The sequence below is a fragment of the Aspergillus bombycis genome (genome assembly GCF_001792695.1).
Source record: "Aspergillus bombycis strain NRRL26010 chromosome Unknown contig00021, whole genome shotgun sequence".
Lineage (NCBI taxonomy): Eukaryota > Fungi > Ascomycota > Eurotiomycetes > Eurotiales > Aspergillaceae > Aspergillus > Aspergillus bombycis.
Window position 1 is genome coordinate 208,613 of NW_019170023.1, and position 15,058 is coordinate 223,670.

Sequence of the window (15,058 nt, forward strand, 5' to 3'; positions counted from 1 at the left end):
TCCTTTTAGAATATTGAGGCTCGGGGATGTTGAATTGGCAAGTAATGGCCGAGTATGATTGGAAATCGGGATTTAATTAGTAACTTGGGTCGATCTTTGTGTTCATTCGGATTCCTCACTATTCTGCTTGTATATATATATTTGTTGTAGAGAGCACAGAGGCCATTTACTACTCAAAATCCTAATCTCTACCAACGCAATTCATTACTCCATACCAGTCTGGGACTCAACTCATTCAGAACCATGGCCCAAACTCGCCGCAAACCCGTTCCCAACAAGCACATGCAACCACACCCCCCAGCCCCAGCCCACCTGCGCGGGAATCAACCTCGCGCAGCACCGCAGATGCAATATCGGCCACAGCACCACAATGGCTCCAGCCCACAGCTTGCCCACCTCAGAAACCAGCAGAATGTCCAAGGCCGGCAAATCGCCCGCAACAGCGCTCAGATAAACCAGCATTCTGCGGCGTTGCAACACCAGGCTGCCAATCAGCATCGCCAGAGTAATGCGCAGCAAAAGCAAATGGCCAAGCAAAATGCTCAGATGCAGCAGCAAATGGCAAAGAGCAATGCTGCGATGCAAAAACAGATGGCCAAGCAGAATGCAGCGATGAAGCAGCAGAATGCCCGGATGGGTCATGAGCTGCAGGCTATGAAGCGCCAGCAACAGCAGCAACAGAAGCAGGGGAACAAGAAGAAGGTTTTGGCAGGTGCTGCGGCCGGAGCGGCTGTGGGTGCTGGTGGCGCCATGTTGGTGGAGGAGTGGTACGAAGAGAGGTGGATTCATGAGCAGGTTCAGAGGGAGGAGCGAGAGGAAAGCGACGATGAAGAGAGTGACGGGGGCCAAGACCAGTATAGCAGCGAATCTGAGCATAGCAATGGTGGGGGTTATTGGCCTGAAGAGAATACCCAGGAGACCAGGGGAAATAGTGGCGACGATGATGGTTGGTGCTCTGACTGTTGCGATTGCGATTGTGATTGTGATTGTGACTGTGGGGACTGTTGCATGGGAGATAGCAAGAGTGACGACTCTGATTGTTGCTGCTGATGAGAACACTTCGGCTTTTTATGTTTTGCATACTTCGATATAATTATATACCGGAGTCATGGTAGCTGTCAATAGTCTGACGAATCATGATGACGACAATTACTCGACGATTTCATTCGCATTTTGGCAACTCGTTCTACACAATCTTGATACTGGAAAATAGAGTTATAACTATTACTGCCATTAAAACAGAGGAGTATATTGACATAGCTGAACTAGACTTCGAGAGGTGTCGTACGGTTCCTCACGGGTTTAGCTTATGGGATTGCCGGCGCGAGCTGACACCCCGATTTTAGACAGCTCAAGACGAACAGGCTGGCTAATGGGAAGCTAAATCAAGAGAGGAAACTGACCAGCCAACTTCTAACTGAAGTAGGAGCAGATCAGCGGAGCTTGGAGGGTTTTATGGCGTAGTGTTTACTACTTTCGGCAAAAGATGGGTCCATCCCTTCCTGATGCACAAGTGCACGGCCACTGTATGATAGCCTCGTCTTTCCCGGCTTTTCATGCCAAGAGCCGTGGTCTAGAACAGTCGTTTGGCCTATTCTTTTCCCACACCCCGAGCAGTTGAATTGGCTCTTCTCAGTGAAGTATGGTATTCTTCTTCACAGGTACACGGCCACGGCCATCGGAAGGTGTCCATATATATACACTGATAGATTTAACTTATTCTTACTGTTATGGCTCTATTGATATATTAGAAGGACAATACATAGTCATGGTAGGGCATCACGTAGGCTGATTTAAGGTGGACATGGAAGAGCCCCGCGCCTAGGCCAAATCTGTTCTAGACTGCACTGTACCGTAAAGGAGGATAGGCACACGGGAATATTATCTCCAAACTTACGTGACATCCTCATCTATCCACCCTACAATAAAGCTGCCGACCACGAACCGAGCAGGGATGCGCCCCAGGTTGCCCTTCAAAAAGCCCAGATGCCGCGCCCAGGAGGGGCCCGCCTTCGTTTTCGTGGATACCGCGGATAATTTACCTCCTGGGCCACAGGGTAAGGATGTAAGGGTCATGATCAGACGGCAGGCTGCAAGGTCGGGCTGCAGACGCGTCGGGACGGAAGCATGGGTGAAAGGGGCCTTGATGAGGCCGAGTCCAAAGAGGGATTGGTCCCTGTCAAAGCTGGTCCCACAGGCCTCGTACTGGTTATGGAGGACAACGGCTGCCCGCGCATGATCCTAGCCAATATACCACATCCTGCACCTTTACCGCAGCCATCGTACAACGGATACGAGACGCTCAGGGTTAAGTATAACTTTGACGTTACCGATCTCGCTAGCTTTACAGATGTAGACCTCGGCAAAATTGCTTACCTGTCGCTGAGAGACCAACCAGCCCGCCTCGTTAGCCTTTTGCACAAGCGATCATCATCCTTTCTGTCCTATCTTCCAAGTCGATATGGGTCTAACCAATGTCTTGATGATGCAATACATTGCGTGGCTGCTCGAGCCGGTCAAATGCTTGGCTTCCCAACTCGTGCATCGACGCTACCTGCGTTATACGTAAAGGCTCTGAACAGCCTTCAGGCTGCGATTGAGGATAAAACGCAGTACCTGGAAGCGGATGTCTACTGCGCAACAAGACTTCTAGCCATTTACGAGGTAAGAATTCGTTATATATATTGCGTCACTGGTTACAAACAGTAACACTAGTTAATTGGCCTGCCTGACGCAAATCACTGGATCCACCATAACCGGGGCGGAATTAAACTAGTCGAGCTTAGGGGGCCCGAGAACCATAAATCTGAGTTTGACTGGTTGCTTTTGAGAAGCCAAGGTCCATCCATTGTTCGTCCCCTTCTCTCCCTCCGCGTTGTACACGTTGTTGGGTATATCTCACCCACTACAAAGATGAAACAACTGATTTCTCCTGCAGCTGGTAGACGAAATGTATCGGAAGCAAGCCTCAATATTCGAAGATTTGGGGTGGCAGCGGTTCTTCGCACATGCATCCAAGGCAGAAACGGACGCTGACTCCAGTCTCTGGTGGGAATTCTTCGGGGCAATCAGTTTCATGCCGGGTATATTGAGAGATATGAGGGTTTTATTCAGCAATACACTAGGACACTCCCAATACCTGGCGAAGAGCTGGAATATCCTTGAGCGAACGAACAAAATGCACACAACATTGCATGAGAGCCACATTCGCTACCAACAGAGGCCGCCATATCCACCTTCTCTCTTTGACCTCCCAGTGTGCGCCGAATCTACTGTTCGAGTCAGACTTCGCGGATTCCTGCTATATGTCATCATGTATATAAGCCGCGTTACAGCAACTCTTTCTCCGGATGAGGCAGAGTGTGCTGTTAGTGAAGCAGAGGCACAGGCCTTCGCAACGCAGGCCCTGCTCACCGAGAAAATGACGGCACAGCTGGATCCCACTATGACTTGGCATTTGGAGCAGCGGAATGCTCTTGCTCATTCTATCATACAAACAAGAGATAAATGGGCATCTCCTCTACCATATCGCTTGCCGTGGGAAGAGCGAAAATGCTACCTGGCACAACGGTGGCTAGAGTGGGAGGACTCGTGGAGAGATGGGGTTTTGACAGTAGAGTTGGAAGAGGCCTGAAATGAAACGTGATGTCTGTACGTCGGTCGTATGTGTGATACTATTTTGCTGTGATCTCTCTTTTTTCCTCTGAAAGCTTATCCTACTTATCATTTCTTAGATCAATGCGTGTCGTACTTTTCTTTCAATCTTCTGGATCTCATAAAGGCGGCTCCACACTTACGAGTATATCTGCGCCCTATACTAGGTTCCGTTATCCCCGTACAGGTTGGTGGGAGAACGTCTCACTTGACAAGGGTCCGTCCTTCTAACTATACACATGCCTTCCTCTTTTTCGTTATTCCTCATAGATTCAGTGAACTAGAAATCCCCACCCCCGGTCATTCAGGTTGATCCTCAATCCCGACTTGCGCTATAGTGCGAATTATGATGTTCGTACGTTGTACTAGAATGTCATTTCAGTACCAAAAACTTCCATAATGGAACGAGATTCAATTGAGTGAAGCCGTCAATTATTCTCATCCATGGTTGACTATAGTATCAAATATATAGTGCAACGGCAAGCCTATTCCTCCGGAGGATACACCACGATCCGGTCCAGGTCTGCTCCCTTGTAGTCAAATCCGTTGTAAAGCCCACCAATCGTGATAGTGTTTTTCTTTCCCTTCTCAAGAGTCAACTGCAATGGAGTGGAGAGGATGATGCTCTTGTGAGTATCTCGCTGATAGAGCGTCTGAACGTTGGAAGTGTCACCGTTGACAACGACGCTGCTAATGCGTCGGAGCTGCCATGCCCCTCCGATGCGGTCAGGGGATCCGCCGGCTGGACATTTCGTTAGCAAGATCAAGAGAGAAGACGAAAATAGAGCTTACGTTGGTCTCCGAATCCCATATCGTCAGTGTCTATTGAAGGCTATTAGTGCGACTCTTTCCAACCAAGTAACGGGACTTACTCTGGTAGTAGAATGACACCCACTGCGGCTTGCCTGTGCCTTCAATGCATTCGAACGTAACTGTACTGTCGTTGCCGTAGATTCCGGTTAAAATGGTGTTGTCGCTCGCGAAGTTCTATGGAGTTAGTGAGTGGACTGTCAGGAGGAGTGAAATGGTACTCACTGCCTCCTGCTTGAAAGCATCTCCGGAAGTCTTTGCATCTTTTCCATAGTAAGTCTTCCCTTTGACTGGTTTCCACTCTCCGGTTTTGCTATGGGGTGTCAGTTGGTATATCTTCGGGCAAGATTGGTAAACGTACACATTGAGGTCGTAGACATCGTTCCAAACCAGCTCTAGCGTTTTCTTCTTGTCGTCAATCTCCATGGGGAGCCATATGTAACGACTCTCCCAAAGCGAGTTCGAGTCCCACTTTTCTATGTTAGTAAAGACACGCGTGGGAAGGCTACTAACACCGTACCTGGTCACCAATGTAAAGATATGTAGTCTTCTTAGAGCCTTTAATCTTCAATGAATACCCGGATTGAGAGTTGAATGTGCGCGTGTTAAGGGGTGCCACCATGAACGGCTGGGACCAAGGACCCTCCAGCGAATCAGCCCGGAACGCAACGACATCTGTCTAGTTAGCCTCAGTTGCCCAGAAAGGACAATTTCACTCACTGTTCGGTCTATATCCAGTCTTATGGCTCATCAACGCGTAATAACTGTCGTCCGTCTGGATAATGGTAGGCGCCTCGAGATCGAACTTATCGAATCGATAGACCACCTCTTCCAGCTCCGAGACCTCCTCGTTGTACCGAGAAATATAGACATCGCGACCCTCCTGGCTATCGCCGTTGGAGTAAAGAGCATACGATCGTCCATCCTTGTAGTCCGTAAATAGCCCATAATCCTGCGACCAATTGCCCATCGGCGCCGTGACATTGACAAAGGTATAGGGACCGGCGGGAGTATCCGACGTGGCAAGTCCCTGGAGCAATAATCCATACGACGAGTTATCCGCATGCCAGAACATCTGCGACGACATTAGCATACACATCTCATAGCCCAGGAGACCCACTCACATGATACTGTCCAGCCTCCTCACTATACACAACCTTGGGTCGCTGGATCACATTCTCCGGGGAGATATACGAATGGTTCTGCACCGGCTCTATGCGAAACATATCATCAGTAACCCATATAATCACAACAGTGACAGTCACCCATACCCAATGCCAACCCATGCGATTCCCAGGTCGCCAAATCCTCCGAACTATACACCGAGACTCCACCGCCCTCCTCCTGCCCTTCTGTCTTGTATTCTCCAAACCACCAGAATCTCCCCGTGCCCTCGTCAAAGGTAATGCATCCCGCATGCGCGTTCGCCAGATGACGATCCGTGTCGAGCCATCGGCCCCCGGGCACGATATATTTGCTCTGCGCGACTGCGCCGTACAGCAGAAGTGACAGTGTCCTGATTCCCAACATTTTTGCCAATTGCTGGTGATTTGTCGCTGGGCCCTGGGATTTAATCTAACATTTGTTTGGTAATATATGGGGAGCCAAGACGCCATCGGTTGCTGTTACCCCGAAGTTGCGGGGTTAGTTTTTCCGTCGTCTTGTTGTGCCGTTGGATGTCAGTGCGCTGGCTTGGTGTTCCACCGGAGAATTTGCGGGTGAGCCTCATGCTGTTAGAGCCTCGGTTTGTTATGGGGCCACTAATGGGAGTTAGTTCAACTATGCACAGGGTAAGTAGTAGTACTATTGCTTAGCGTCTACGGGGCTTCTGGGCGAGCCCAGGCCTCCAAGACCCTCCGAGAGGTATAGGGATGTGCTGACCTAGGTAATCTGTAGCGTGTCCGAGGGATCACTCCGGCCATCCCTGCCAGTTTGTCCCAGAATGGTGCAACAAGCTCGGCAGTTTTCATCCGTCTTCCTATCCACAACCCTGTCAATCAGCAACTGCACAGGTGATAGTCGCCTGGAGAGGGTATTTGATACTGACTGGTCCTGGCTGGTTGACTTATGGTTTGGCGGAGCTCATTGTGGTTAGGGCAGAGGCGGTGTTGATGTATCACGCTCGGGGATGGAACAAAGTCGGACAAGGAATCGAAACCCCCATATGCTGGAGTTGATGGAGTAGCTGTCGCCGTGATAATGGGAAAGGTACATATGAACATGGTTAGTGAGTCAAGCTGCTGGATGATGTAGATACTCTCACCGTGAATCGCACTTCTCAGGTTTCCCAAGCCCGACCCAACCACCCATCCACCGGGCCCGGTTTCTTTTTTTTTTTCTTTTTTTCTTTTCTTTTCTTTTTTTTTTTTCTGTCTTTTAAATGATAGAAAACTAAGCTAAAACTAAACTAGAACTAAGCTAAAGCAAGGAGCGAGCCCACCCACCCACCCAAAAGCAAGAAAGCAAAATAGATCGCGAAGTACTGGACAACGAAGCACCATGGGCACCAGCGAACCTGATCAGCCGAGAAGCAGGCCCCTATGGCTCCTGCAACCGCCTTCACAAGCGAGTGACGATGTCCACCGGAATACAGGCCCCTATGGCTCCTGTAACCGCCTTAATCGCAAGCGCACCTTGGTGTTGTCCCACCGCAGTGAACTCATCCAACGCAAAGAAGCATCAACTCTTCCGGCGTTAGATCACTCAGCGGCGATCTATTGACCACCTCAGGTGTTCGAGGCACCTGAGGTGTTTGAGGCCGGCCACGTTCAGCTCGCTCCCTCATTTTAGACCATGTTGCCGCTCCGCCGATGATCGTCCCCACCCACTCGCGGTGGGCGGGATGATAGTAAAGGTGCCTCAGCACTGGAAAACGACGAAAGAATGTATAAGGCATAATTAACGACTCAAATACATGGGGAGGGAAAGGGAAGAAATTTCATGGGGATACAATCTGGATTTTATCACTCTTGAGATCTCTACAGGGAAGCCGCGGCGTTGGAGTTTCAAAAGGGAAGGTGGCAGGCATTCAGACAGCACAATCTCCAGGACATACCAATATGTCCAGAATAGTAGGGAAAAATTATTGCCAAAAGTCCATTCTCAAGTGACTGTGCGTAGCAGCATATATACGAGCACCGGTTAGTCATTAGTACTACAAGGGCATATCCTGAGCGCTTAGGATACTCAGGGAAGTGAGAGCAACCGACTATACTTTGTTAATATGAATCGAATGACACGAGCCGTTTGGGGGGTGTGAGGATAATTTGGTTGTTCTATCATCATGGCTAGGCTCAGGAAAAATAATATTGTTAACAGCAACTATTGACAAAAAGAATGGAATATCAATCGGAGCAGACATCTCTTACTGTCTCTAGAGATGGCAAATCACAGCCGAGCTCGATTTCAGCTGACTATTTTCTAGGGCTAAAGGAGCACCTGTGATGTTAGACATCAAATGAAATCTGGCCTTTTATTCGCAGCAAGAAAAGATGCTGTAGATTGGTGCAAATCTTGTGCATGATTAGACATCGGGGCCTAGGAAATATGACACTCTAGGAAGAAATTTATTGGATAATTCCTCTGATCTTACTGATGTATATAATTTCTGGTATACAAACGACTCCAACTGTTAACACCCTGTTCTTTTAAACGAAAGCATCTGCTCCACGGCATAATGTCACACATTGTACCCTGCTCTCAATACCCTTTGAAGCATCTAATACATGGATCTTGACCTGGCGCAATGCAGTGAATAACTTGCATGTCCTAAGAACCTCTCCCGATAACTTCTGCACTGAGATCGACAACCCAGCACACAAAGATCTTTGAGTATAACTCGGGGAATGACTTGAAAACAGTTTTTCCTGTATATTGTATGTAAAAGGAGAACTCACTGAACTAGTATTTTCGGTGGAACTACAGTGAGCCAGGCGCTCAAGCAATCTTGTTGTATCGGCTCGTAGGTCCCGCAGCTGCTTATAGACCGTGACTTTCAGGCTTCCAGGCGCGGGCCCCGGAGCCCCGATTTAGAGATGATATGTCCAGATAAGGATGAGGTCAGTCTAGCCCTTTGAACCCCTTCTAGTATCTCGAGAGTGAACAGCCCAGAAAGAACGACCGACGTTCGGGTTACAAATAGCTACATGAAAAATGATAAATATAATACTATGCCTCCACTCACGCCGTACACTCTGCATTCTACTGACGAGATAGCGGCTAGGACTTTAACTACATTGGTAATTTATAGCATAGAAGACAAGCCGTCAAGGATGACATAGTTGCAAGAGATAGAGTGCTAGGACCAGTTGGCAAGTATATGAGTCTTGAGCTCAAGGGGCCCAGTGTAAATGTAGTATTCCGCGTCTGTGGCTAGTTATATAGGCATCCGGAAACCAATGCAAAGCCGATGCCTAAGGCATGGAACGACTAATTGAATCCACCTTCAACAAGAACAAACTGCCCGTTGATGTACGAAGTATTATTATTTAGCAAGAAAGCAACAGTATAAGTAATCTCCTCAGGTCTGGTCAGGCTTCTCAGCAGCACAGTCTTCATATAATTATTGATAAATACAGGTGATATATCTCTAAGCAACGAGGTATCGATATCCCAAGGTGTAATACAATTCACCCTCATCTCTTGATCCCCAAAGCTCTTAGTCTATATTCTAGTAAGCTATGGAACGGTATACTTGTACAGTATAAAGGTATCTAAGAAGCTCCTGCCAAAAACACAGTACAGCTGATGTTTACTATACTCCCGATCTCTTCCGGAAACGATTCTTTTTTTTCCTTCCTGTTGATCTCTGGGTACTACTCCAACATATAGCAGAGATACACTGTGCCTATATTTTATATTCTGCCGACAGTAACGGCTGTCACCTTGTTAAACTTCTCAATAGACTCGAGAATATTGAATAGACGCAAAATACCCGTACAATTAACTAGACGACTAATCACTAGGGGTTGTTATATAATAGATTAGAATACCCATACTATACTACTTTCTTGTACATGCTGATATCAATCTTAGAGTAAAAGTAAAATCGATCGGACTCAATAATCGATATCTATACTGCCTTATCAATCGCGTGAACTGTGGATAATAGCACGAGAAGCTTTTTCACGACCACGAGGCCCATTCCTGATAACCCACCGGTCACTATATAAGCTCGGCCAGCGTGCATTGTGTTGTTTTGTGTCTTATCACGAGAAGTGTAATAGTATCAAAGATCAGCAAACGATAAATAATGAAGGAAAGCCTCAGATGCGCACAGGGTGCTACCTTTTTGGGTTCACCTGCGGGGAAAGCTGATCAAAGCTTCATATGGGCGCCAGAGGTACGATGCTGGTTTAGGTGCGACTGAAGGGCTCCTTGCGGCATAATCTAGAGATGGAATCCAGGGATGTAGTGTCAGGTACTATCAGTAGGATTTCAAAGCGAACACCGAGATAGTTTGACACATATTTGTCGTTCCATGGCGTTAACAGTTTGGTTGAGTCCTTCTGACATGCTAATGCTGGATATACCATCATGTACTCCAGGCGTTACTTCCCTTCCTTCCTACCCTTTATTATAGCCCCTTTGTGTTCCCAAAATACTACAAATTTTAGATGTGACAGCTAATATGAATTTATATTCCCTCGGATAGTAATATTGCTAAATCAGCAAAATCTAATAAACTAAATACTTTAATTGAGTCATGTCAATTAAATAACTATTTACAGGTATTTCAATTATTCAAGTAATTCAGATTGATTACATAATTTTATTTCAAATTATTCCGATTCCTATAGTGTTAAATATTACCTGCCGCTATCGCTAAATAGAAATGGACAAATACGACGGAAAGGGATGAACCCAATGGCTGTGAAAAGCCGAGCATAAGTGTGCCATCAGCGCCGGCCGCAGTGGGCCCATGGTATACACTCGCTCAAAGTAAATGCATACCAAAAACACAAATGGTAAGCATCCAGGAGCACCATGGTGCCCAATCATTGTGCATGGTTTGCTACAGTCTCTTCTATCAGCATACGTACGGGCGAACAACACCGCTAAAGACCACCGTCCGAGCCCGGTGAACCTTCTCAGCAGCCCCTCCATCTTGGTCTGGACCTACCTAGTGACTAGTAGCGACATCAAGTGTAGACCAGGACAATCACAATCTAAGCTTTATTTGCCACAGCCCTTCAGCCTAAATCTCATGTATGTGGGGGCATTCATTGTATTCAGGCCAGCTTAGACTCACGTCATGTTCGGAAAGCGTTGCATGTTTCACTATACGTCTGAGTCAGTCGGACCCGCTTGAGATTGATTATGTTCAGCTGAATGGTTGCCAGAATCTCTCGCGAGTTCATTCATAGTCCGTTCAATTGACTGACTCGGTTATCAGATCGGCCGAAGGTGACCAAGATGGAACCAATGATACAACCCCGTGCGCGTGCAAGCGAGGCTGGTAGCGTCTAGATCCATTGGAAATTGCGTATAGCTACTTAGTACACCTTTGGAAATGAGCATTTGAACTCATGGTGTTATACAAGGGAATTATCGCAAGGCCCGCTCGTCTTCTGATATTCTTCTTGGCCTTTAATAGGGTTAACTGCCCGCGGAAGCTTGGGTCCAGGGAACTGGTGAACCTAATTCTGCAGCTCATTGCCTTAGCAGATTACTCTTTCTCCGTATGTATTTGTCAAACTGGCCTTACCGAGTCGCCCATGGCTGGGTTGAGAGCAGCTTTTTGAAAAACATGCCGAAAGCTCAGGCTTCGGTAATTGTGACATCGCATATCAGCCGTGCTACCTGTGGTCACAACAAATTGTAAAAATTATGCAGCGCCGTTATAGTCCAAATTATTTGAGTTTGATCGCCAATGTCGCTCATGCGCAGAGCATACATATCCTGCATCTGTTCTGATGGAATGTACCTACAAAACCCCTCTTATCCCGCTCACACCTCGGTAGGGTAACCTGTCAAGCGTAGCGCGATTATCAGATCACTGATAATCTTAACAGATAATCCTTAGAGTATGTAAAAAGTTAGTTGTACCATTTATGGTAGGAGTACTGGACCAATAATTGCCGGCTAAAGGTCGGGGTGCGGGTCTGAAGTCTCGACCCGTGCAGTTTCCACTCCGCGTTAACTTCCACGCACCCAAGGTTCGTTCCATTTGGTGCCTGTGTATACAGCGGCAGTAGCAGGAGAGCATGGACAATCTGACCCTGCAGCAGCCCGCGTTACTGGGACCGTGATGCTACCATGCTTCACGACTCGTGTAGTCTTGAAGTTGACACACGTCCCTTTTGCAGAGCTACCATGCGGGGGAAAGGAGGATCAAGTCTATAAAAGGGCCTAGGATTTCCGCTGAATGACAGTAGTTTACCTACTCCATTACACAAGATTGATTGACTCTCCACGACAATTCCTTTGATATTTCTCTTCTGATCCTGCGGCCATGGCTACCGACGGATCTCACTTCGACTTCGTGATTGTTGGCGGCGGCACGGCGGGTAACACCGTGGCCGGTCGTCTCGCTGAAAACCCCAATGTCTCGGTCTTGATCGTCGAGGCGGGTATTGGGAACCCTCAGGACATCCCTGAGATTACTACGCCTTCCTCTGCTATGAACCTTCGGAACAGCAAGTACGACTGGGCTTATACAACCACCATGGTTAGGCGGGATGACTACGAACGTATCGAGAAGCCGAACACACGAGGAAAGACCCTTGGTGGCAGTTCATCCCTGAACTACTTCACATGGGTTCCAGGTCACAAAGCTACCTTTGACCAGTGGGAAGAATTCGGCGGCAAGGAGTGGACCTGGGATCCCCTTGTTCCTTACCTACGCAAGAGTGCTACCTACCATGATGACCCTCAGCTTTACCCGGCTGAGCTTCAGAAGATTGGTGGTGGCGGGCCTATCCCCATCTCACACTCCGAGCTGATCGATGAACTGGCACCCTTCCGTGAGAACCTCATCAAGGCTTGGAAGTCCATGGGCCAGCCATTGATTGAAAACATCTACGATGGTGAGATGGATGGTCTCACCCACTGCTGTGACACAATCTACAAAGGCCAGCGGTCTGGCAGTTTCCTGTTTGTGAGGAACAGGCCCAACATCACCATTGTGCCCGAGGTTCATTCCAAGCGCCTTATCATTAACGAGGCCGATCACACCTGCAAGGGTGTTACTGTTGTTACTGCCGCTGGCAACGAGCTCAACTTCTTCGCGGACCGTGAAGTTATCCTTTCCCAGGGTGTTTTCGAGACCCCTAAGCTTCTTATGCTGAGCGGTATCGGTCCCACCCGTGAACTTTCCAGACACGGTATCAACACCATCGTTGACTCGCGCCACGTCGGCCAGAATCTGATGGACCATCCCGGTGTTCCATTCGTCCTGCGCGTCAAGGACGGTTTCGGTATGGATAGCGTTCTTATGCGCAGCGGTCCGAAGAAGGAGGCCGTCGTTGCCGCTTACAACAAGAACCGCTCCGGGCCCGTTGGCTCTGGTCTCCTCGAGCTGGTGGGATTCCCCCGTATCGACGAGTATCTCGAGAAAGACGCCGAATACCGCAAGGCGAAAGCCGCCAACGGAGGCAAGGATCCATTCTCACCTTTGGGACAGCCCCACTTCGAGCTCGACTTCGTCTGCATGTTCGGTACTGCCTTCCAATGGCACTTTCCCACCCCCAAGACAGGAGACCATCTTACCGTGGTCGTTGACCTGGTCCGCCCTGTCTCCGACCCTGGTGAGGTGACTCTCAACAGCGCCGACCCCTTCCAGCAGCCCAACATCAACCTGAACTTCTTCGCCAACGACCTGGACATCATCGCCATGCGTGAGGGTATCAGATTCAGCTACGACCTGTTGTTCAAGGGCGAGGGCTTCAAGGACCTCGTGGAGAGCGAGTACCCATGGGAGATGCCCCTCGACTCTGACAAGGAGATGCACAGAGCCGTGCTGGACCGTTGCCAGACTGCCTTCCACCCCACTGGTACTGCCCGTCTTTCCAAGAATATCGACCAGGGTGTGGTGGACCCGCAGCTCAAAGTCCACGGGATCAACAAGCTGCGTGTTGCTGACGCTTCTGTTATCCCCATTATTCCTGACTGCCGTATCCAGAACTCTGTCTACGCTGTTGGTGAGAAGTGTGCCGATATGATCAAGGCTGCCCACAAGGATCTCTACTAATGATGGAATGAAATGCCCTGATGTGCCTGGAGGATGTTGTGAAACCTAACTTGAGAAAAGTTGGCAGATTGTTCGACTTTCAATGAACTAGTACATAGTCTAGGTAGTTTATGAAATTATGATTGAAGGTTTACGAAACACTGACCTCCTCAATCGTAATAGTCCATTGTAGTTACGCGGTTTTCACCAGACTATAGCCAAGTCGCTTTGCTACCAATAGAAACATCACGCAGCTAGGACTACGATGCCAGGGAAACCACAATAAACAACCAGCCATCTAGTGAAATGGCCTCCCCGATGCATGGCTCGAGCCTCATTGTCACCCACTATACCCAAAAGGATAAATATGGCGTCTCATAGCCTTCAGACACAGCGTGGTACGGACCAAATTCGCAAGCCCGATCCGGTATATCGGAAATGAAATGGCACCACGACGACACACCCGGGCCCCGTGTCTCGTGCATCCCCCAAGGACATCGACCCCAAGCGCTATGTATCACGCCATAAATGACGATGACGGTGTGAACAACAGGCGGAGATCTTGATTCTTCTCCTCCATAGACGATAGAGTCCTTAACAGCACAGAATCCAAGTTGACACGCACTGCCTCCAGTGCCAAGTTCTAAAAAGACAGGCGAACGAGCGCCTGAATCAGCTTTTCTGTACCGATGCACTTTTATACATAGACCCCAAATAGATTCATCGTGAATTAAATATATTAGTATGTATTCTGTCGACAATATTTCTACTAGTAGATAAAAGAATAGAAGGGGCTCACACTGTTACTGAATAGTAGAGAACTCCAACAGACTATAGTATATTATCCAAAATATCCTACCATTGGACAGAAAACCTTATTCATATCTCTCTTTATAATATTGCAGTAATACAGAAGTACAGCTCAGGCAATCAATATAGCTTAAACAAGTGATAACAAGTAAAGTTCCTTCCTTAGAGACAGACAAAGAAAGATAATAGAAAGTCTGTAGAATTTTTCATCGGAGCAAGTCTGGCAAACCAATGTCAACATACACTTATATTCTACTCAATCGAACCTTCAGCAATCGTTCATCCTGGTGCTCGGGGCAGATATGTATGAAGAGGGCGTGAGACCTGCGCCAAGATCACCGAACGGAATATAGGAGCGATAGTCTCTACCCCATCCATATATCAGTTGCGTTGCGATCCTATAGCCGTGTGCGATAATATGCTCGGTGAGGTCGATGCAGCGTATTTTGAAGAGGAATTAAGAGCTGGATCTGATATCTCTTGCGATTCAGATATATGTGCTTTGTCTTTAGCAAGTCTTAATCGAGCTAGCTCTTTTTCAAGAATTCCTATTCTTTGAGCATTTTCATAATGCGCATCCCAAAGACAATGCTGGCCAAGCAAAAGAAGAAATGG

The 15,058-nt window shown here is 48.0% G+C and overlaps 3 protein-coding genes across 3 annotated transcripts; 2 read left to right on the top strand and 1 right to left on the bottom strand.

Moving 5' to 3' along the window:
* Positions 1 to 243: 243 nt before the first annotated feature.
* Positions 244 to 3,634, top strand: ABOM_004338 (uncharacterized protein; the record flags this gene model as incomplete). The annotated part of the gene is made up of 4 exons (XM_022531468.1): positions 244 to 946; positions 2,090 to 2,664; positions 2,716 to 2,877; positions 2,939 to 3,634. The coding sequence occupies 4 exons, from the start codon at positions 244 to 246 to the stop codon at positions 3,632 to 3,634; spliced, it is 2,136 nt and encodes a 711-aa protein (XP_022391368.1).
* A 505-nt stretch (positions 3,635 to 4,139) lies between these two features.
* On the bottom strand, positions 4,140 to 5,994 carry ABOM_004339 (putative beta-glucanase; the record flags this gene model as incomplete). Its single annotated transcript, XM_022531469.1, has 9 exons — positions 4,140 to 4,396; positions 4,447 to 4,476; positions 4,527 to 4,641; positions 4,690 to 4,777; positions 4,826 to 4,935; positions 4,985 to 5,139; positions 5,185 to 5,539; positions 5,589 to 5,677; positions 5,736 to 5,994. 9 exons carry the CDS (start codon positions 5,992 to 5,994, stop codon positions 4,140 to 4,142), a joined length of 1,458 nt encoding a protein of 485 aa, XP_022391367.1.
* A 5,923-nt stretch (positions 5,995 to 11,917) lies between these two features.
* On the top strand, positions 11,918 to 13,654 carry ABOM_004340 (GMC family oxidoreductase; the record flags this gene model as incomplete). Its single annotated transcript, XM_022531470.1, has 1 exon — positions 11,918 to 13,654. One exon carries the CDS (start codon positions 11,918 to 11,920, stop codon positions 13,652 to 13,654), a length of 1,737 nt encoding a protein of 578 aa, XP_022391440.1.
* Positions 13,655 to 15,058: the final 1,404 nt, after the last annotated feature.